The sequence below is a fragment of the Hemitrygon akajei genome, chromosome 2 (assembly GCF_048418815.1).
Source record: "Hemitrygon akajei chromosome 2, sHemAka1.3, whole genome shotgun sequence".
In the NCBI taxonomy this organism is placed as follows: Eukaryota; Metazoa; Chordata; class Chondrichthyes; order Myliobatiformes; family Dasyatidae; genus Hemitrygon; species Hemitrygon akajei.
The window spans coordinates 142630169-142654350 of record NC_133125.1 but is presented as its reverse complement, the minus strand read 5'-3'; the positions used below and the strand labels follow the sequence as shown (position 1 = coordinate 142654350).

Genomic DNA, 24182 nt, shown 5'->3' with positions numbered 1-24182 from the left:
TTCACCCCTCACCTCGTGTTTCTTCCTCCCCTCCCCCACCTTCTAACTCTGACTCCTCATCTTTTTTTCTCCAGTCCTGATGAAGGGTTTCAGCCCGAAACCTCGATTATACTCTTTTCCACAGATGCTGCCTGGTCTGCTGAGTTCCTCCAGCATTTTGTGTGTGTTGCTTTAATCATTTATCAAACTGAGATCAGCTCCACTTATCTTATTGTTTGAGTAGATGGAGGATGAGCAACACCAGTCTTCCCATATAAACTCTCACCCCAGGTTCTCCCGCTCTGCTTCCTAACCTGAGCCCACCTGTGTTAACTCTCAGTCCATGGAAAAGCAGGTACTAGGACAAAGGAAATGACCGCTCAAATGGATCTCAAATGATCCACACTATTCCTGTCTTTGTTGAGGCGTCTGGCGGAAGGAATGAGGCCAGGGTAAACCGAGTGGCATCATGGACCCAGCAACTGCTCACTGGCAGGAGACCAGACCGCTGGAACAGTGTCTTATGGGGAGGGGTTAACATACTCACCGCCACAGATGATTCCATCGGTGTCCTCGCACTGGCGATCATCGCACTCACAGTGTTTTCCATAGACTCGGTCATCCCCAGGGGGGAAGCAGGAACACTGACCACACTGGCATTTCCCTACAGGAAGATCAGTCTCGGGTTAGACTCCTGAAGTCACAAAGGTGGGAACACCAATCAGTGTTACTGACACACAGCTTTACATACATCAAAACATCGAAACATGCAACAAAACGTGTTGATTGCATCAATGACCAACAGTTCGAGGATGTGCTGGGGCAGTCTGCAAGTATCACCATGCGTCCAGTGCCAGTACAGGGTTCCTCCAGATCCTACTAACCCGAACCCATACACTTTGGAATGTGGGGTGAAACCAGACCACACAGAGGAAGCCCATGTGGTCACGGGTGGAACTTACAGTGCCTATAAAAAGTATTTACCCCCCCTTTGGAAGTTTGTTTTACAACATTGAATCACAGTGGATTTAATTAGGCTTCTTTCATGTCAAAGTGAAAACCAATTTCTACAAATTGGTCTAATTTTATTACAGTTATTAAACACAAAATAATTGATTGCATAATTACTCACCACCTTCGAGTCAGTGTTTAGTAGATGCACCTTTGGCAGCTATTACAGCCTTGAGTCTGCGTGGATAGGTGTCTATCAGCTTTGCACATCTGGACACTGCAATTTTTCCCCACTCTTCTTCACAAAACTGCTCAAACTCTGTCAGATTGCAGGGGGATCATCAGTGAAGAGCCCCTTTCAAGTCCAGCCACAAATTTTCAATTAGATTGAGGTCTGGACTCTGACTTGGACACTCCAGGACATTAACTTTGTTGTTTTTAAGCCACTCCTCTGTAGCTTTGACTTTATGTTTGGGGTCATTGTCTTGCCGGAAAACAGATCTTCACCCAATAGCAGTATTTTTTCAGATGGCATCAGGTTTTCCTCCAGGATTTTTCGGTAGTTTGCTGCATTCATTTTACCCTCTACCGTCACAAGCCTTCCAGGGCCTGTTGCAGTGAAGCATCCCCACAGCATGATGCAGTCATCAGCATGCTTCATGGTAGGGGTGGAGTGTTTTTGATGAAGTTGGCTTACCACAAACATTGTGTTTAGTCTGATGGCCATAAAGCTCAATTTTGGCTTCATCAGACCATAGGACCTTCTTCCAGCTGACTTCAGAGTCTCCCACATGCCTTCTGGCAAACTCTAACTGAGATTTCATTTGAGTGTTTTTCAACAGTGGTTTTCTCTTTGCCACTCTCCCATAAAGCTGCAGCTGTTGAAGCACCCGGGCAACAGTTGTTGTATGTGCAGTCTCTCCCACCTCAGCCACTGAAGCTTGTAACTCCTCCAGAACTGTCACAGGTCTCTTGGTGGCCTCTCTCATGAGTCCCCTTCTTGAACGGTCCCTCAGCTTCTGAGGACGGCCTGCTCTATAGTTGTGCCATATTCTTTCCATTTCTTGACAATTGTTTTAACTGTACTCCAAGGGATATTCAGTGGCTTGGAAATTTTCTTGTATCCAACCCCTGACTTGTGCTTTTCAATAACTTTTTCACGGAGTTGCTTGGAATGTTCTTTTGTCTTCGTGGTGTAATTTTTGCCAGGATACTGACTCACCAACAGTTGGACCTTCCAGATGCAGGATTATTTTTACTACAATTGATCGAAACACCTTGACTGCACACAGGCTTATATATAGCTAGGATACCTTAACTAATTATGTGACTTCTAAAACCAATTGGCTACACCAGTGATGATTTGGTGTGTCATATTAAAGGGGGGGGGGTGAGTACTTTAGCAATCAATTATTTTGTGTTTTATGCTTGTAATTAATTTAGATCATATTGCAAAGATCTGTTTTCACTTTGACACGGAAGAGTCTTTTTCTGTTGATCAGTGTCAAAAAACAGCCAAAATAAATCCACTGTGATTCAGTATCATAAAACAAAAAGACATGAAAATATCCGGGGGTGTTGGGGGTGAATTCTTTTTATAGACACTGTAAGAACATTTTACTGACAGCGGTGGGATCCAGCCCAAGTTGCTCTAATGCATTACACTAACTGCTACAGGACCATGCAAACTCCTCACTGCGACCACGGTGCCCCATGCCAGTTCCCACAACAAGCCATAATGCATCCGGTTCGGAGTTTTCCATGGCGCATCAATAAACATTGCTAAGGGGCGAATGTGGACGTGCAAAATTCCTTTAGCATCCTGAGTCTCAGATCTCCTCAGTTTGCAAGACATTGTTCCACTCTCACACCAACCCACCCCCACCCTCACCACCACAACCACAGTCAGCCTGATGGGGAAATTCAGAAACCTCCTTTGCTTGCACTTCTGGAATTGTGTTCAGTTCAGATCTGCTCCTTATATGAAGAAGGTGGAAGCTTTAGAGAGGGTAGCAAGGAGATTCACCAGGATGTTGCCTGGATTAGACTACATGTTTTATGAGGAAAGGTTAAGCAGGCTAGGTTTTTTCCTGTTTTGGAGTGACAGAGGTGACTCGATAGAAGTGTACAGGATAACAGGCCAGGACAGAGTGGACACCCAATGCCCTTTTCCGAGGGTGAGATGGCTAATATAAGAGCACGTAATGTTAAGGTGATTGGAGGAAAGTACAGGGAGATGTCAGTGGTAATTTTTTTTTACACAGAATGTGGCAGGTGCGTGGAATTGAAATGCTAGGGGTGGCGGTAGAGGCAGATACATGAGGGATATTGAAGAGTCCCTTTGACAGGCACACGGCTGAAAGAAAAATGGAGGGCTTTGTGGAAGGGAAGGGTTAAAATGTTCTTAAAACAGGTTAAAAGGTTGGAACAACACTATGCGCTGCGTACTGTTGTATGTACCACGTTCTGTTTCCCAGGGAACGGAGAAATGCGGAGTATACCTCACAGGATGTTCTTAAGGTGAAAGGCCGAGATGAATTTAAACAATAAATATGTGAAGGAGAGAGAGAGAGAGAGAGATAGAGAGGGTGGGAGGAGCCCGATATGGAACAATCACACAGTAAGAATTACATGAATAGAAAGGCTTTCTGTCACACACTCCAAAGCTCCTTGCCACCAGTGAAATACTTCTTAAAGTGTAAACACCATTGTAATGTCAGCAACTATGGTTCTGTGCACAGTAAGCTCCCACAAACAGCCATGAGAAAATCATAAACACAAGAGATTCTGCTGCTGCTGGAAATCCAGAGCAACCTCACAAGTGCTGGAGTACCTCAGCAGGTCAGGCAGCGTCTATGGAGGAGAATGAAAAGTCGACATTTTGGGGTGAGACCTTCATCAGGTCTGGACAGGGAAAAGAAACTGGGATAAGGTGGTGAGGGGACGGAGTGAAAAGTAAAAGCTGGCAGGTGATTGGTGAAAACAAGTGAAGCTGGAGTAAGTTATGGCTCAAAGCCGGCTGACAGCTATATGCAGGCTGTGCTAAGATAGAGACAGGGAGATCTCAATGGCTCAATGGTTCAATTTAATATCAGAGAATATGTACAGTATACAACCTGAAATTCTTACTCTTCACAGATATCCAAGAAAACAGCAGAGAACCCCAAAGAATGAATGACAGAAAAAGGTTAGGACTCTAAAGCTCATCCCCATCCCCACGCATAAGCAGCAGTAAAGCATCAACCCTCACCCTCCCCCTTCTCCACTTAATCGCAATGGTTAGCATCAGCACCCACCACCCACCAGCAAGCCCCCACGATCTGCAGTCAAACAAAAACTATTATTCACCCAACACGGGCTCGCCCTCTCACTAACAAGGAACTGAGAGGTGTCACCACAGCGAGAGGGGAGACCATCAAAACAGTCGCTGAACAACTTCCCTCAAAGGCAAGCCCTCTGGTAACACGGCACACCCTCAGCGCTGAATCAGGAGTGACCGCCTGTGCATTGTACTTACGCCCCTGGAGTGTGGCTTGAACCCACAAACCTTCCACTCTGAGCGTGGGTGGTCAACAAAGCCGAGAGCCCTGATTCTGTGTTCTAAGCTCAGCTCAAATCACATTGTCAAATGAAGGAGATCAAGCAGATATCCAAGAAAACAGCAGAGAACCCCAAAGAATGAATGACAGAAAGCATTTGATCTGCAGATGTGTGTGATGTGAAGGGGCCACCACATCTGGACGTGGCAAAGTGCTGTGTCGGTTGCTAACTTGGAACTGGTTGAGTTGTTATAATCGGTCAAGGAGACAGTGATGAAGAGCCCTGTCTGTATTGGCCTTATAAGTGTCTCAGAGTCCCTGGCATCGTTAACCATTCAGAAAATTAAAAGCCTGGACTTTCGGCTCAGCCATTGAAAGTGAAGCTTGGATTTCACTAATTCACCAATGGACACATTGTTTTGTGTCAATGTTATTAACTAGCTGACAAATATCAAGGACTAAGCTCTTAAATCCTGTAATTTCTGAAATCTGTCAGCATCTGTGGAGGGTTGGGATATGCCAGTCATTCCCTTCCCACCACAGATGCTGCTCGACCCACTGAGCTCCCCAGGCAGTTAGCTTTTGCACCAGATTCCAGCATCCGCCATCTCCTGTGTAGATATTTGCAGTTTCTTGTGCACAAGTTGCCAGAGTTTACCGAGTCCGCCAAGTGCAGTACATCAGCAACACTCCTCGTCTTCAGGAAATAAGATGAAAGGATATCTTCAAAAGATGATGCCTCAGAAACATCATTAAGGACCCCTATTACCCAGAACTTGCCCTCTTCACTTTACTTCGTTGAGGAGGTACAAGAGCCTGGAGACACGTGCTCAAGATTTCAGGAACACCTTCTTCCCTTCTGCCATCAGATTTATGAATGGACAACGAGCCAAGCTATGAACACTATCACACTATTTTTATTCTCTTTTTTTCAGCAATTAATTAATGTTTTATACTGTATATATTTCTTATTGCAATTTATAGTATATAGTATATTGTACTGTACTGCCGCAAAGCAAGACATTTCACAACCTATGTCAGTGATATTAAACCTGATTCTGATACCTGGGACAATTGAATCGAGGTGTTTAAGACAAATGCTTTCCAGAAGAGTATATCAGGGGAAACTGCTCCCAGGGAGTTTTCTCCTATCTTCACATCATTCTGCAAACTTACTAACCCACCCACCCATCTAAATTTCCATCCAGGTCACTACCAGTCTCCTACCCCTTCCTGTGCTGAAGATTGAAGTGATAATGGTGTTTTTAAGATGACTAAAGGAGCCAATTGGACAGAGGGAAACTTTACCCTTTGCTGAGGGGAGTCCAGAACAAAGAGATCTTTAGTTCTGAACTCTCCACCCCTGATGGAGCAAATTTTTGTTGGTTGGGAGATTGAGGGTTTGGGTCCAAGGTTGGGGAGAAAGTTAAGCTTTAGATAAGCTATGAGCTATGGATTACCCCTTTCCTACTTCACTAGTACTGAGTCCCATACAATGTACAGACATTGGAGATTCACTTGGCTAAGTCTTGCAATGAGAAAAGCATCCTGGATCTATGTTCTTAGTGGTTTTGAAGAATGACAAGTGAACTTTTTTCAAAAATGTAATTTACTGTAGTGTCACAGCAGGGAAGATATTGAGAAGTATTCACTAATGACAGTGTCTCAAATGAAGGGGCAGAGAGAGGCAGTCATTTAAAACAACTTCTCCCTGAGGATGGTATATCTCTGCCCCAAGGGGTTATGGATATTAGATCACTAGAGGTATTTAAAAAGAAGATAGTTAAATGATGACTTGATCAGGGAATTGAGGTCCATGGAGAAATGGAACGGAAGAGGATGAGGAGTGAGGTAAACCAGCCATGATCATATTGAGAGGTGGGGAAGGTTGAGGGGCTGAGTGGTGTACACATGCTTCCATTTTCTTCTATTCTTACTTTCTATTATTATATCATATTATATAAAACTTTGGTTAAGCCACATTTGAGTATTATGTGCAATTCTCATTGCTCAATTACAGGAAGGATATCTTGAGTAACTCACACGAAATGCTGGGGCAACTCATCAAGTCAGGCAGCATCTACGGAGGGAAATAAACATTCGATGTTTTGGGCCAAGACCCTTCCCCAGGACTGGAAAGGAAAGAGGCAGGAAGACAGAATAAGAATGTGGAAGGAGAGGGAGTCGATAGGTGAGACCAGGTGAGGAGGAGGCTGGGAGGGGAGGGGAGGGGATGCCGTAAGAAGTGGACAGGAGATAGGTGGAAAAAGTAAGGGGCTGAAGAAAAAGGAACCTAATAGGAGAGGACAGTGGTCCATGGAAGAAAGGGAAGGAGGAGGGTCACTAGAAGGAGGAGATGTGAGGGGAAGAGAAAGGATGAGAGGGGTACCAGAATAAGAAATGGCATCCAGCACATACACGATGGGCCAAAGGGCTTGCTTCTGTGCTGTATATTCTATGTTCTATGTTCTGTGGCTCACTGTTCCATGATTGACATACAAGATTGCAATGTGACAAGGGGTTTGAACAGCGGGGTTTAGTCCTCAGACGCCCCACTAAAGCGTCTCAGTATTTCCACCTTGCCTTCTCTTTAGAGCTTCAGTTACACTGTTTATGTCGAGCTTGAGTGCAATCTCCTTGCGAGTGTGTAATCCGGCTGAACAAGGTCAAACCTTTTACCCATCAGTTCCCTTGACAGGTATTTCCCAGAGCAAAATTGAAAATCCATTCTCCTGTGCAGAAGTCATTCACTCTTTTTGCAGAGGGCTGCAGACCAGATTCTAACAACAATTTACTTAATTTCTTCTCTCTTACATAACACATTATCTTGCACTAATTACCCTGGCACTGAAGATTACAATAACAAAATAAAGGATAGAACATTGGGAGCACGGTTCAGCCTCCACACTGTGAATCAGACGCACTGTGAATCTGACACCTCGTTGTTTAAACCATGATTAAAACAGAGTTTTTCTGGAAGACTTTAATATACTGAGGATTATGTGGTATTACAGTGTAGCTGGGGGAAAAGGGCAGGGAGGTGTGAATCTGTAATTACTACTCCAATGCATATTTTTAAAAAACTCACAACTAAAACGTTTCTGGAAAATTCTCAGATCCCAGTAGTTTCAAATATTTTGTCCGCTGTGAAAAGAAAATGAGGACGAGGCTATTTGGCCCCTCAGTCTGTACCATAATTCTATAAAATGTCACAATAGCAACCTTGCACTCAACTGCAAGACTAAAGAATCGATTGTGAACTTCGGGAAGGGCAAATGAGGAAAACACATGCCAATCCTCATTGAGGGATCAGTAGTGGAAAGGGTTTGCAGTTTCAAATTCCTGGGCATCAACATCTTGTAGGATCTATCCTGGCTCCAATGTACTGGTGCAATCATAAGACCATCAGACACAGGAGCAGAACTGGGCCGTTTGGCCCATTGAGTCTGATCCTCCATTCCATCATGACTGATTTATTATCCCTCTCAACCTCATTCTCCTGCCTTCTCCCCCATAACCTTGATCCCCTAATTAATCAAGAACCTACCAACCTCTGCCTTAAATATACCCAATGACTCATCCTGCGCAGCCAGACGTTGTACATATTCACCACCCTCTGGTTAAAGAAATTTTCCTCATCTCTGTTCTATGTCCCTCAATTCTGAAGCTGTGCCCTCTGGTCCTAGATTTTGTGTACTTAACATTTCAGTAACATTGTAAGTATATTGTTTGATTAAGCATTCTTATTCACTTAAATAATTCATTATAGGTTTTATGTAAAAATAAGTGAAATGCATATCCACGACTCAACTACTCCACACATACACAACTTGCTTAAAGTAAAAATGAAACCAAGATATGTTATTCCTGATTGCGTGATTTTGCTTTCAATTAGTTTAACGTTTTGGAGTGACAAAACATAACTGGTGCCAAGGTATTTTTTAGATGAACCCGAGACGACTACCTACCTGTTGAAGTGCAACGAGATGTCCGAATTTAAAGAAACGCGTGGCGAGAAACGGTTGAGTAAAAAAAAAAGCAGCATGTATTTCATTTGAGGGGATAGACATGCTCGAATTCTTTTAAAAAAGGCAGCAAATGGACAAATTCACGGATTCATAAACAATGAGTAATGGGTGATAATAATCATTAAAAAAGAGCAAAAATGGATGGTTACATTGGAAAGATTGACATGTATGATTACACAACATATAATTGGATATTGTATAATGAGCAAATTGAGCTGTATCTTGAAGCAAATGAAATAGCCAATGAGAAAGGAGTACCAGTTTTGCTGAGTGTAATAGGTGAAAGAACATACAGTTTGCTTACAAGTTTAACTGCTCCAACCAAACCAGCCTAATCAGTTTTGCTGATATCATGAGAGTAAAGCAGGAACATTTAGAACCAAACCATTGTTAATTGCAGAACACTTCATGTTTCATAAGCAGAACCAAAAAGAAGCGGAGTCCATTTCAGTATATGTGGCTGAATTGAAGAGATTGTCTGAGAGTTATCAGCTCAGTTATGGGCTTAATAATACACTGAGAGATCGTTTAGCTTGTGGAATCTTACAGGAAGCATTCAGAAACTCTCCTAAATGAAGCAAAACTTACACTTAAAAGAACAGTGGAAATAGCTGTATCAATGGAAACAGTAGACAGAGACACAGTTGAGTTGTAGTCAGGAATGGAAGTGAGTGTGAACAAAATTTCAATGCCTGAACAGAAACCAGCAATTGCAAACAATTTGTTTAACTGTTGTGGCAGTGGCTCACATTCACCAGACCAATGCAGATTTAAAGGTGAAACTTGAAGAAAATGCACAAAGAGCATGAGGGACAGACAAAAAACAAATGGACTGCATAGGGAAGAGCTAAAAAGTCAAGTTGCAGTTCCAAAAAGGGCACTAACCTGCTTGCTGGTGATGAAAAAAAATCTGATAACAATGAGAGTGACACAGGGCTGAATAGCCTTGAGGTTTACAATGTGAAAACTAACATGAGACTATCAATATGGCTTACACCAGAAGAGGGCAGTAATGGACACTGGCTCAGCTGTCATTCCACAAAATGAGTTTGAATGGCATTTCAAAGATATCAAACTGAAGCCTGCAGATATCCATCTAAGAATTATACTAGAGAAAAGATAACTCCTGGGGAATGACATTTGTAACAGTGAAATACACAACCAACAAATCTCATTGGCCTTATACATGGTAAAAGCAGAAGCACCTGCATTGTGGGGTTGTGATTGGCTGAGACAACTACAACTTGATTGGCAATCCGTACACCATTTGCATGCCACTTCCTTTGCAAAAGAGTCAACTGAAAACAGATTAAGAATGTACTGGATGATGCCAAAGCAGTGTTCAAGGATGGCATTGGAAAACTCAGACATATCAAGGTTAAAATAAAATGAAAATGCCACACCCAACGTTTGCAAAGCTGGTATCTTATACCATCCGTGATAAAGTAGGCAGGGAGATAGATCACATGGAGGCCGAAGAAATTCTTTCCAAGGCTGAGTGGAGCCCGTGGGCAACAACAATAGTTCCAGTAGCAAAGAAAACTGGGTCTGTCAGGATCTTTGGTGATTTAAGGTCACCATCAACCCAATAGTGAAAGTAAACCACTACCCAGATTATAGCATATCTTTGCAAATCTTTCTGAAGGGAAACACTTCAGCAAAGTGGAATTAGCTGAAACTTACCTACAGATGGAGATGGATGAACAGTCTGAAGTGTCCCTCTCCATAAACAATCACTAAGGGCTTTATCATTATAATAGGCATCGGTACCTGCACTACCACAGAGATCTATGGACCAGATGCTACAAGGCTGTCCAGGCACTTAGTGTTACCCCGATGACAGCGTTGCTACTGGTAAGGATGACAAGTATCTCCAGGATCTCAAGACAGCGTAAAGACAGCCAAGTCCACTTAGAAGATTATGGGCTCAGAGCACAATGCAAGTGTGAATTCTTTAAACCAAGTATCTCTTACTGTGGTCACACTATTGATGTACAAGGATTACAAAAGTGTGTTGTGAAAATACAAGCAGTGGTGGATGCCCCAAGGCCTAAAGATTTGTCAATTACTATAACAGGTTCCTGCCAAACGTGGCTACTGTGCTCCATCCCTTGAACTAATTACTCATTACTACAGACTGGGAAGAAATAGCAATGGGCAAAGCAGTGTGAGGTGGCTTTCAAAAAGGTGAAGAAAATGGTGATGTCAGACAGTACTCACATGTTGTGATCAACATTATCCGGTGAAGATTGCTTGTGATGCCTTACCTTATGATGTAAGTGCAGTAATGTCACATGTTATGAGTGATGGAAATGAATAGCCTTTGCATCATGTCCCCTTACTGCTGCAGAGAAAAATTATGCACAAATTGACAAAGAGGCCTTGAATCGAGTTGGGTGTGTAAGACGTTTCAATCAATACTTGTATGGGAGAGAGTTTACCCTTGTTAGTACTCATCAACCACTCGTGTCCATTCTCAATCCACAGAAGGGTGTTCCACTAACAACAACAGCACAAACGCAGAGATGGGCTCTGTCTTATGGAATAGACAATTACAAAATCTAATTCAAACAGCATGGAAATGCTGATGGCTTTTTCCATTTACCCCTGGAAAAGGACACCCCTCGTAATATATTCTCCCTAATGTAAATCGGAAGTCCTCATATTATGGCAGAGATAACCCAAAGGGAAACCAGAAAAGATCCCACACCATCTCCGGTCTTCGTGGCTGGATAGTGCAGCAGCAATCCCAATCCCCCCATTTTTACTAGCGACAGGATGAACTTACACTTGACGTGAGGATTGAAAGCTGTTGTACCATCCAAGTTGAGAATTAAAGTGTTGGACATGGTCAAAGTGTTGGCTCAAAGGTTTGCTTGGGGGCCTGGGATGCCAGATCAGCAGCTTGTCATGCACTGTTCTGGCTGCCAGCATGTCAAGAGCAGCCCCCCTCCATCCATAGGAATGGCCTGCATTGCTGTGGCAGAGGATTCCTGTAGATTTTGCCGGACTATTCATGGACATAAATTTCTTGGTGGATGCACCTGCAGTGGCCAGAAGTGTTCGCAATAGACTCCACTACAGCTCCGATTGAGAAGCCTCTTCGCAAGGACTGGTATTCCAGAACACTTAGTCAGTGACAATGGACTGCAGTTTATAGCAGAGTAGTTTCAATCATTCTTAAAGATGAATGGAATAGGACATAATACATCTGCACCGTACCACCCAACTACAAATGGCTTGGCAGAAACGTTCATCCAGAGTCTAAAGAACACACTGTGAGCAAGGTCAGCAGGACAGCCTACACTAACGCTGAACCAGAAGTTCACTAATTTACTCCTTGCATATCGCAATGCAGCACACTACCACAACCAACAGCTCTCCAGCTCTGCTGTCCCTGGGTCGTCCCTTGCATTTACACTTGGATGTCTTCAAACCCAATCTCAGCAAGAGTCTGCAGGACAAACATCTGTGACAAATTGAAGGCTTCTCAAACAAGCAGACTCAATGTTTCACTCCTGGACAATCAGTCCTGGCAAGGAACTACACAGGTGATTCAAAGTGGGTACTCTGAAAGATTAAGGACAGAACTGGACCATTCTTCTACCCAGTGGAGATTGTGTCTGATATCGTCTGGAGATCAGTTGAAAGATCAGTGTAAATTGTTAGAGCAGAAAGGTGTCAGAACCATTTCCAGCAATCCCAGAGTCAGCTCCTACAACCACCGCGGAGGAGGCCCCAGTGCCTGAGATTGTTTCACAGCCCCAAGCATCACCTGCCAAGCAGAGTGACATCTCTAGTTAAGTTATCCCACAAGAGTAAGAAAGACTCCACAGTAATTAAATCTTTAGGCCTGAATGGAACAATTTAAAATTTACTATGCTGTGAATGTCTGCATTTAAGTTGTGTTACAGTATATAGTATATTGTGTCTATAATTGAGATGCATTCTACATTAAGTTTATAGCTAAGCAGGGAGGAGTGTTGTGTATTTAATATTTCAGTAGTATTTAAATAATATGGTAAATATATTGTTTGATTAAGCATCCTGTTCATCTAAATAATTCGTTATGGGTTATGTGTAAAATAAGTGAATTGCATATGTCACGATGCTACCATGTCATATGTATGTGCTTCGTTTAAAGTAAAAACCAAACTATGATACGTTATTCCTAGTTCTGTGTTTTGCTATTAGTTTAATGTTTTGGAGTTACAAAGCATAACACAAAACTCCTCACTATAGGAAACATCCTCTTCACTTCCACTCTATATGGGCCTTTCAATGAGATCTCCCATTAGTTATCTAAAGTCCAGTGGGTACAGGCCCAGAGCTATCAAATACTCCTCATATGGTAAACTCTTTCATGCCTGGGATCATTCCCGTGAACCTCCTCTGGATCCTCTCTAAGGTCAGCACGTCCTTTCTTAGATATGGGGCCCAAACTGCTCACAGTACTCCAAGCGTGTTCTGACAAATCCTCAGCATTACATCCTTGCTTTTGTATTCTGGTCCTCTCAAGATGAATGCTAACATTGCATTTGCCTTCCTCACCACCAACTCAACCTGCAAACTAACCTTTAGGAAATCATGCAAGAGGATTCCCAAGACCCTTTGCACCTCTGATATTTGTATTTTCTTCCCCTGTAGAAAATCGTGCACACCTTTATTTCTTCTGCCAAAGTGCATCACCTTACACCTCCCTGCCTCTTCTGTCCAAATCCTTCTGCAGACACCCTGCCTCCTCAACACTACCTGCCCCTCCACCTACCTTTGTGTCATCAACAAACCTGGCCACAAAGCTATTAATTCCTTCATCCAAATCGTTGACGTATAACGTGGAAAGAAATGGTTCTACCTCTCACCCCTATGGCACACCACTAGTCACCGGCAGCCAAACAGAAAGGCTCCCTCCATTCCCAGTCCTTGCCTCCTGTCAGTCAGCTAATCTACCAAGTATCTTTCCTGTAATTACATGGGCCCTTATCTTGTTAAGCAGTCTCATGTGCGGCACCTTGTCAAAGGCCTTCTGAAAATCCAAGTAAACAACATCCACTGCCTCTTCTTTGTCCATTCTGCCTGTAATTTTCTCAAAGATTTCCAACCTATTTGTTAGACAATATTTTCCCTTTAGAAAGCCATGCAGACTTTGGCCTATTTTATCATGCGTTTCCAAGTACTCCAAAACCTCATCCTTAATAATAGACTCCAACATCTTCCCTACCACTGACGTCAGGTTAACTGGTCTATAATTTCCTTTCTTCTACCTCCTTCCCTTCTTAGAGAGTGGAGTGACATTTGCAATTTTCCACTCCTCAGGAACCATTCCAGAATATAGTGATTCTTGGAAGACCATTACTAATGCCTCCACAATCTCTTCAGCTATCTCTTTCAGAACCTTGGGGTGTAAGACCATAAGACATAGGAGCAGAATTAGCCCATTCAGCCCTTCAAGTCTGCTCCACCATTCCATCATGGCTGATCCCAGATCCCACTCAACTCCATACGTCCACTTTCTCGCCATACCCTTTGATGCCCTGACTGATCAGGATACGATTAACTTCTGCCTTAAGTATACGCACGGATTTGGCCTCCACCACAGTCTGTGGCAAAGAGTTCCACAGATTCACTACTCTCTGGCTAAAAATATTCCTCCTTACCTCTGTTCTAAAGGGTCATCCCTCAATTCTGAGGCTGTGCCCTCCTGTTCTGAATACCCCCACCATAGCAAACATCCTCTCCACATCCACCCTATTTAGTCCCTTCAACATTCGGTAGGTTTCAAGGAGATCCCCCCCCCCCATTATTCTAATTATCAGTGAGTACAGGCCCAAAACTGCCAAGCCCTCCTCATATGTTAACCCTTGCATTCCTGGAATCTTCCTCGTGAACCTCCACTGGACTCTCTCCAATAACAACACATCCTTTCAGAGATATGGGGCCCAAAACTGTTGACAATACTCTAAGTGCGGCCTGACTAGTGTCTTATAAAGGTTCAGCATTATCTCCTTCCTTTTATATTCTGTTCCCAATGAAATAAATGCCAACATTTCATTTGCCATCTTTACTGCAGATTCAACATGTAAATTAACCTTCTGGAAGTCTTGCATGAGGACTCTTAAATCCCTCTGAACCTCTGATGTTTGAGCCTTCTCCCCGTTTAGATAATAGTCTGTACTATTGTTCCTTTTACATATATTTCCCAACACTGTATTCCATCTCCGTACCTCCCTGTACATCACTGTATCTCCGTAACTTGCGCCACCTCCAACGGGATCCCACTACCAAGCACATCTTTCCCTCCCCCCACCTTTCTGCTTTCCACAGGGATCGCTCCCTACGCGACTCCCTTGTCCATTTGTCCCCATCATCCCTGCCCACCGATCTCCCTCCTAGCACTTATCCTTGTAAGCGGAACAAGTGCTATACCTGCCCTTACACTTCCTCCCTCACCACCATTCAGGGCCCCAGACAGCCCTTCCAGGTGAGGCAACACTTCACCTGTGAGTCGGCTGGTGTGGTATACTGCGTCCGGTGCTCCCGGTGTGGCCTTTTATATATTGGTGAGACCCGACACAGACTGGGAGACCGTTTCGCTGAACACCTATGCTCTGTCCACCAGAGAAAGCAGGATCTCCCAATGGCCACGTATTTTAATTCCACGTCCCATTCCCATTCTGATATGTCTGTCCATGGTCTCCTCTACTGTCAAGATGAAGCCACACTCAGGTTGGAGGAACAACACCTTATATACCGGCTGGGTAGCCTCCAACCTGATGGCATGAACATTGACTTCTCTAACTTCTGTTAATGCCCCTCTTGCCCTTCTCACTCCATCCCTTATTTATTTATTTATTCCCCCTTTTTTTTTTCTCTCTCTGCCCCTCTCATAATCACTCTTTGCCTGTTCTTCATCTCCCTCTGGTGCTCCCCTCCCCCTTTCTTTCTCCCTAGGCCTCCCGTCCCATGATCCTTTCCCTTCTCCAGCTCTGTATCCCTTTTGCCAATCACCTTTCCAACTCTTAGTTTCACCCCACCCCTCCTGTCTTTTCCTATCATTTCGCATTTCCCCCTCCCCTTCCTACTTTCAGATTTCTTACTATCTTTTCTTTTAGTTAGTCCTGACAAAGGGTCTTGGCCTGAAATGTCGACTGTACTTCTTCCTATAGATGCTGCCTGGCCTGCTGCATTCCACCAGCATTTTGTGTGTGTTGCTTGAATTTCCAGCATCTGCAGATTTCCTCGTGTTTACTGTATTCCATCTGCCACTTTTTTGCCCATTCTTTCAATTTGTCTAAGTCCTGCTTCAATCACATTGCTTCCTCAGCACTACCTAACCCTCCACCTATCTTCATATCATCTGCAAACTTTGCGACAAAGCAATCTGGTCCAGATGTCTTATCTACACTCACTCTGACATTCTTGCATTTTTGGCATTCTACTAGTGTCTCCCGCAGTGAAGACTGACGCAAAATGCTTATTAAATTTGCCCACATTTCTTTGTTCCCCATTACTACCTCTCCAGGGGTGATTTTCAGCAGTCTGATTTCCACTCTCACCTCACGTTTACTCTTTATATATCTGAAAAAACTTTTTATATCCTCTTTTATATTTTTGGCAAGCTTACCTTCATAGTTCATATTTCATGTTTTCTCTCTTTATGGTATATTTGGTTTCTAAAAGCTTCCCAATCCTCCACCTTCCCACTAACTTATGCCCTCTCTTTAGCTTTTATGATGCCTTTTGACTTCCCTCATCATCCCTTTATCTTTGTGATGTAGTGTATTTTTTCTGCATCTTCCAAATTTCCCTCGGAAGCTTCAGCCATTGCTGTTCCACCATCTTCTCTGCTAGTGTCCACTTCCAATCACCTTTAGCCAGCTCCTCTCTCATGCATCTGTAAATCCCTTATTCCAAATCTAATGTAATGGCATCCATTAGTCTCGCGAGACCATGGATCTGTGCCTGGAAAGTCCTGCTTCAGTCTGTGTTGGTAGAGCAGTGTCTGTTGTGGCTGTAGAGGCCCAGACGGGAGTGACGGTCTCGGCTGCAGCGACTGCACCTGAAGGCGCTGTCCTCCGGCGTTGTCTTGGTGCTGCTTTTTCGGCGAGTGCGCTTTTCTTCAGCAGCAAGCCTCAGCTTCTCTCCTCCTCCTTTTAGACCTCTGTGTAGTTCCAGCCTCCAGCGAAGGCGGTCACTTGCAATGTCCTCCCACCTCTCGACGTTCATGTTCAGAGCCCTTTACTTGTATTCCACTGTAATACTATGAGACCATAAGATATAGGAGTAGAAGTAGGCCATTCAGCCCATTAAGTCTGCTCCTCCATTCAATCATGGGCTGATCCAATTCTTCCCGTCATATCCACTCCCCTGCCTTCACCCCATACCCTTTGATGCCCTGGCTAATTAAGAATCTAATACTGATATATCCAACTTTATTTTCTCCCTCTCAAACTGCAGGGTGAATTCTATCATATTATTATCACTGTCTCCTTAGGACTCCTTTACCTTAATCTCAATAATGAAATATGGGTTATTACATAACAATCCCCCAGTGGGCTCAACCACAGGCTGCTCTCAAAAGCCATCTTGTAGGCATTCTACAAATTGCCCCTCTAGGGATCTGGCACCAAGCGGATTTTTCCAATCTTCTTGCATATTGAAATCCCCCATGATTATTGCAATATGGCCCTTTCTAGATGTCTTTTCTACCTCCTGGTATAATTTGCAGCCCACGTCCAGGCTGCTGTTCAGAGGCCTGCGCTATATATAACTTCCATCAGGGTCTTTTTACCCTGGCAGTTTCTTAACTCTACCCACAAGGATTCTGCATCTTCCGGATCCTATATCACCTTTTTCTAAGGATTTGATTTCATGTTTTAACCAAAAGAGCTCCCCCACCCTCTCTGCCTACTGGTCTGCCCTTTTAATACAATATTTATTCTGGGATGTTAAGATCCTAACTATGATCTTCTTTCAGCCACGACTCAGTAATGCCCACAACATCATACCTGCCTACCTCCAACCGTGCTACAAGATCATCTACCTTACTCCGTATAGAGTGTGTATCCAAATATAACACCTTCAGTCCTGTCTCTGTCATCCCATTTGATTTTGGCCGCTGTTGCACTTTAACTCATCTGACTGACTGCAATCTTGCCCTGTCATCTACCTGTCCTTTCTCACAGTCTCACTACTCACTACATCTACTTGTGTATAAACTACCCCATCTTCAGCTTTATCACTCCAGTTACCATCTGTACAGCTGACTTAGTTCAAACGCTCCCCAACAGCTCTAGCAAACCTGTCCGCAAGGGTATTGGTCTCCCTTGGGTTCAGTTGTAACCCGTCCTTTTTGTACGGGTCATATTCCACCTTCCCCAGAGGAGATCCCAATGATCCAGAAATTCGAAACCCTGCCCCCGGCACCAGTTCTTCAGCCTTGCTCACTGGCGTATGGCTCAGTTAACAATCCAGAGATTACTACCTGCAGGGTCCTGCTCAGCATTTTGCCTAGCTCCCTATATTCTCTATTCAGAACCTCCTCACTGACTCTGGCACCAGGGAGGCAACATACCATCTGGGTAACACACACAAAATGCTGGAGGGAACTCAGCAGGCCAGGCAGCATCTATGGAAAATAGTACAGTCAACATTTCGGGCTGAGCCCCTTCATCAGGACCCTACTGTCCTACCGAAGAGTCTGCACCCAAAATGTCAACTGTGCTCTTTTCCATAGACGCTGCCTGGCCTGCTGAATTCCCCCAGCATTTTGTGTGTGTGCTTGGATTTCCAGCATCTGCAGATTTTCTCCTATTTGTAATTGGAATACCATCCGGGTGTGTCTTTCATGCCCACAGAATCTGCTTTCTGCTCTTCTGATAATGGAGTCCCCTATCACGACTATACTCCTCTTCTTCCCCTACTTTCCTTATGAGCCTCAAAGCCAGAGACCCAGTCACTGTGACGTCCCTCTGGAAAGGTTATCCACCCAACAGTATCCAAAATGGTATGCTTATTATTGAGTGGAACAGCCACAGGGGTACTCTGTAATCTGCCTAATCCCTTTCCCTCTCCTGACAGTCACACAGGTATCTGCTACCTGCAACGTCAGGGTGACTACTCCCTGTAGCTCCTGTCTATCACCTCCATGAGCCGAAGATCATCGAGTTGAGGCTTCAGTTCCTTAACATGGTCTCTAACAAGCTGGAGTTCGATGCACTTTGTAATGAGGCTATATTTCATTAGGAGCTTGAGGAGATTTGGTATGTCTCAAAAGATTCTTACAAATTTCTACAGACGCACTGTGGAGAGCATTCTATCTGGTTGCCACCCTGCCTGGTATGGAGGCTCCAGTGCACAGGAATGCAAGGGGCTGCAGAGCGTTGTGGACTCGGCCACCTCCATCTCACCACAACACCTCCCACCATCGAGAACATCTTCAAGAGGTGTCTCAAGAAAGCGGCTCTTGAACCCCCACCATACAGGACACCCCTCTTCATGTTACTACCATCAAGAAGGAGGTATAGGAGACTGAAAGACCCACACTCTAAAATTCGGGATCAGCTACTTCCCCTCAGCCATCAGATTTCTGAAGGGTCCATGAACCCATGAACACTACTTAATTATTCATTATTCTTCAGTGCTATTTATTCATTTTTATAATTTATGATAATTTTATGCCTTTGCACTGTCCTGCTGCTGCAAAGCAACAAATTTCATATGATCTGTTGATGACAATAAACCTGACTCTGATTTCACTTTGGCACCACTTCCCTACACTGAACCCCATATCTGCGATTCCCATGGTGTCTAAAACTCCAGCAATCTCTGCCTGCAGAACAAGTGGCTGGTTCTTCACGGCCCCTTGGGCAGAGAAACCCCTGGGAGAACTGAGTTTGGCAAAAAAAAGCGCCGGAAAAACCCAAGTCCATATTTGAGAAGCCGTTACCAAACGGCACAAACGGTAGCATGTGAGTCTCCCTGCAATGATCTCACTCGCCTAGCAGATGGTTGTGGGGGAGAACTGGCAGGAGGAACAGACTCACTCTGCCAAGGAACTGCAGGAGCCATTGCAGAGATTCTGTGAGAGAGACTGCGAGATTGAATGAGGAGACCCAGGGAAGGAGGAGATAAAATCTAGGGAACAATAAATTTTTTGAACAATATCAAAAAAAACAAGCTGAATATTAATTTTGAAGCAATTCAAATCTAAGTTAATGCCTTCTGCTGGAACCTTTGGTATGAAATGAGCCAAAATAAAGACACAGTTTTGAGTTATAACCAGTTAATGGCTACCATTAATTCCAGCCAGTAAGTCACAGCCGGTGCTAATTTACTGCCTCATTAGTGCTGCTCTATGTCTGTCAGTCCTCCACAACCTCAACTCTCCTGTGGTTCACTGTACCATAGTCTCAGCAGTGGGGGTCTCAGGGGAACCCAGTGCTAAGGCAGCTGCAACCCTCACGTCCCACCAGCTTCCACACAAATCGTTACCACCGCCGTTAAACGTCCTCCCCATCGAGTATCTATCCAAGTTCTGAGGCCTCCTGTGTCATCCTGGCTATTGTTTATCAAAGCGAAGGACAAAGGGACAAGCGGGAGAGGTCTGGGAACGTGTGAGTCTCAGTCCTGTCGAGGCAGTCCTAACCAGACATCAGACCGAGGGAGGGTCACACTATGCGAGGGGTGGTACTGAGGGACCATTCCACTATGGGGGGGAGCAGCACTGAGGCAGGGTCCAAGTGTGGGTGGAGCAGTACTGAGGGATGTGTAGATATTAAGACCATAATAAAATAGGAGCAGAATAAGGCCAGTCAGGCTGCCAAGTCCACTCCGCCATGCCTTCATGGCTGACTTATTATCCCTCTCAACCCCTTTCTACTGCCTTCTCCTGTAATCTTTGTTGTGCTTACAAATCAAGAACCTATCCCCCTCTGCTTTAAATACACTCACTGACTTAGCCTCCACAGCTGTCTGAATCCCACAGATGGCTCAAGAAATTCCTCCTCACCTCTGTTCTAAGGAGATGCTTTTGAATTCTGAGGCTGTAGCCATCTTGTTCTAGACCCGCACACTATAAGAAACATCCTCTCCACATTCATTCTGTCTAGCCTTCCAATATTTGATAGGTTTCAATGGGAATCCCCTCCCCACCCACCGCATTATGTTCTTCTAAACTCCAGCAAGTACTGGCCCAGAGCTAGCAAATGCTCCAAATATGTTAACCCTTTAATTCCAGGTATCATTCTCATGTATCTCCTCAATTCCAGCATATCCTTTCTTAGATAAGGGACTCAAAACTCCTCACAGTCCACAAAGTGCAGTATGACAAATGCCTTCTAAATCCTCAGCACTACAGCCTTGCTTTTATGTTCTGGCCCTCTCAAAATGAATGCCAACATCGCATTTTCCCTCCTTACTGCCAACTCAACTAGCAAGTTAATCTTTACGGAACCTGGCACAAGGATTCCAAATCTTCTGATTTCTGAATTTGCCCCCCGTTTAGAGCTGGAGGATGGATGTTATACTGAAAGCAGTGAGTGTGTTTGCCCTGCCTGTTTGTGCTTTCCATTCGAGTCCAACAGCAGCAAGGAGCATTCTGTGGCCGCACTGTGCTTGCAACTGTGGGACTACATGTGTGAAGGTCAAGGTGAGATGGGTGCTGGTTGCCAAGAACAGGGGAAGGGGAAAGAGTAAGCTTGCCTTTCTACATCAGGAGACATCCTTGCTGTTATATACTAGCGCTCAAGAAATGCATTGCATTTGCTTTCCTTGCTGCTGACTCAGCCTGCAAGCTGACCTCTGGGAAATCCTGCGCAAGGACTCCCAAGTCCCATTGAACCTCTAATTTTTCAATTTTCTCACCATTAGAAAATAGCCTACACCTTTATTCCTTCTACCAAAGAGCATGATCAAACTCCTCCCTACAATATATTCCATCAGTCACTTCTTTGCCCATTCTCCCAATTTGTCTAAGTCCTTCCGCAGCCTCTCTACCTCCTCAATACTAGCAGCCCCTCCACCTATCTTTGTATCGTCTGCAAACTTGACCAAGAAGCCATTAATTTGTCATCCAGTCGTTGACATATGATGGGAAAAGAGGAGGTCTCTGCAGAACATTACTAGTCACTGGCAGCAACCAGAAAAGGCTCCCTTAATTCCCACTCTTTGCCAGTCAGCCAATCTTCTTTCTATCTATGATAGCATCTTTTCTGTAATACCATGAGCTCTTATCTTGTTTAGCAGCCTTTTGTGCGGCACCTTGTCAAAGGTCTCCTGAAAATTGAAGTAAACAACATCTACTGACTCTCTTTTTTCTATGTTGGCAGTTATTTCCTCAAAAGAATTCCAACAGATTTGTCAGGAAAAAAAATTCCATTAAGGAAACCAACCATGCTGCTCCCAAGTAGCCTGAAACGTCATCCCGAATAATGGAATTCAACATCTTCCCGAACATTGAAGTCAGGCTAACTGGCCTGTATAATTTCCTGTCTTTTCCACCCTGCCTTCTAAAAGAGTGGAGTGACATTTGCAATTTTCCAGTGCTCTGGAAACATTCCAAAATCTATTGGTTCTTGAGAGATCTCTACTAATGCCTCCAGATCTCTTCAGCTATTTCTTTCAGAACACTGGGCTGTAGTCCATCTGGTCCAAGTGACTTAGCAATCTTCAGATCTTTCAGCTTCCCAAACATCTTCTCCTTAGTAATAGCAATTACATTTACTCTGCCCCCTGAGATTCTTGAATTTCTGGAATACTGTTGGTGTCTTCCACAGTGAAAACAGATACAAAATGCTTATTAAGTTCATCCACATTTCTTTGTTCCCCATTACTATCTCTGCAGTGTCATTTTCTAGCAGTTCGATTTCCATTCTCACAAAAATACAACTGCAGATGCTGTGGATCAAAGAATACGTACACAACGCTGGAAGAACTCAGCAGGTCAGGCAGCATCCGTGAGAAAAGACTAGCCAACGTTTCAGGCCGAGACCCTTCATCAGGAATGTGGAGGTCTCGGCCCGAAACGTTGGCTACTCTTTTCTCACGGATGCTGCCTGACCTGCTGAGTTCTTCCAGCGTTGTGTACGTATTCTCCGATTTCCACTCTCATCTCTCTTTTGCTCTTTATACATTTTAAAAAACTTTTGGTATCCTCTTTCATATTATTGGCTAGCTTACCTTCATATTTCATCTTTTCTCTCCTTATTGCTTTCTCAGTGCTTTTCGTGGGTTTTTAAAACCTTCTCAATCCTCTCACTTTCCACCAACTTCTGCTATATTATATTCCTCCCAGATACTCCAGCCATTGCTGTTCTGCTGTCATCCCTGCTAGTGTCCCCTTCCAATCAACTTTGGCCAGCTCCTCTTTCATGCCTCTGTAATTCCCTTGTCTTCACTGATACATTTCTACTGCTACATCTGATTCTAGCTTCTCCCTCTTAAACTGCTGGGAGAATTCTATCATATTATGATCACTGCCTCCTCAGGGTTCATAGAATCACAGAATCATAGAAATGTACAGCACATAAATAGGCCTTTTGGCTCATCTACTCTGTGTCAAACCATTTAAATTGCTTACCCCCTTCGACCTGCCCTTGGACCATAGCCCTCTATACCCCTGCCATCCATGTACATATCCAAGCTTCTCAAACATTGAAATCAAGCTTGCATGCACCACTTGTACTGACAGCTTGTTCTACACTTCCACAACCCTCTGAGTGAAGAAGTTTCCCCTCATATTTCCCTTAAAATTTTCACCTTTTTTCGCAGAAATGGAGGGAGTTTGGATGGAAAAACTTGATAAGATATTTTATTACAACCTCTCAGAAATCCCATTATGATAGTAACCTCCCTGTTTGCTGGAGAAATTGTGAAAATCAAAATGCAAATCATTATCATATTTTTTGGGACTGCCCTGTTATCAAAAACTATTGGAGGGGGATACACAATACCCTATAAGACATCTTTAAATGTGAAATACCCTTGGAGAGTAAGACCATATATTTTGGATATATACCTCAAGAATGGTTGAAAAGAGATAAATATTTAATGAATATACTGTTGGTGGCTGGTAAAAAGACTCTTACTAGGAAATGGTTATCACAGGAGAGCCCAACTTTAAATACATGGATGGAAATTACAATGGACATTTACAAAATGGAGAAGATAACAGCATCTGTTAATCATAAGCTGGAACAATTTGATTCATACTGGGGAAAATGGTTTAACTACATAATGCCTCATGGGCCTGATTTTATTCTCACAAATCAATGAATCTGTTGTCAAAAAAAAGATCACTCCCTACTTGTATATCGTTCTTTCCTTTTGCTTGTTTTTTCTTTCCACTCTTTTCTATAAGTGTATACCCCAGATAAATACTTTGTGGAGATTTTGTGATATGTATGAATATTTGATATATATGTACAATGTCTGAAATACATCTTATGGAAATGTTTGTTTGATGAACTTCAATAAAAAAATTACAATTTTTTTTCACCTTTTACCTTTAACCCATGACCTTTAGTTGTTGTCCCACTGAATCACAGTGGAAAAAGCCTGCTTGCATTTACTCTATCTATACCCCTCATAATTTTGTGTAACTCAATCAAATCTCCCCTCAGTCTTTTACATTCCAAGGCATAAAGTCATAACCTATTCAATCTTTCCTTATAATTCAGGTCCTCCA

General features: G+C 43.6%; 1 protein-coding gene across 1 annotated transcript in view; it reads right to left on the bottom strand.

Annotated features, from left to right (window-relative positions):
• itgbl1 (integrin, beta-like 1) overlaps positions 1-24182 on the bottom strand; it is a 182334-nt gene that overhangs the window by 40222 nt on the left and 117930 nt on the right. The window contains exon 8 of the mRNA XM_073028825.1: positions 527-643. Coding sequence (XP_072884926.1) covers positions 527-643 — 117 coding nt within the window. The remainder of the gene's footprint in view (positions 1-526; positions 644-24182) is intronic.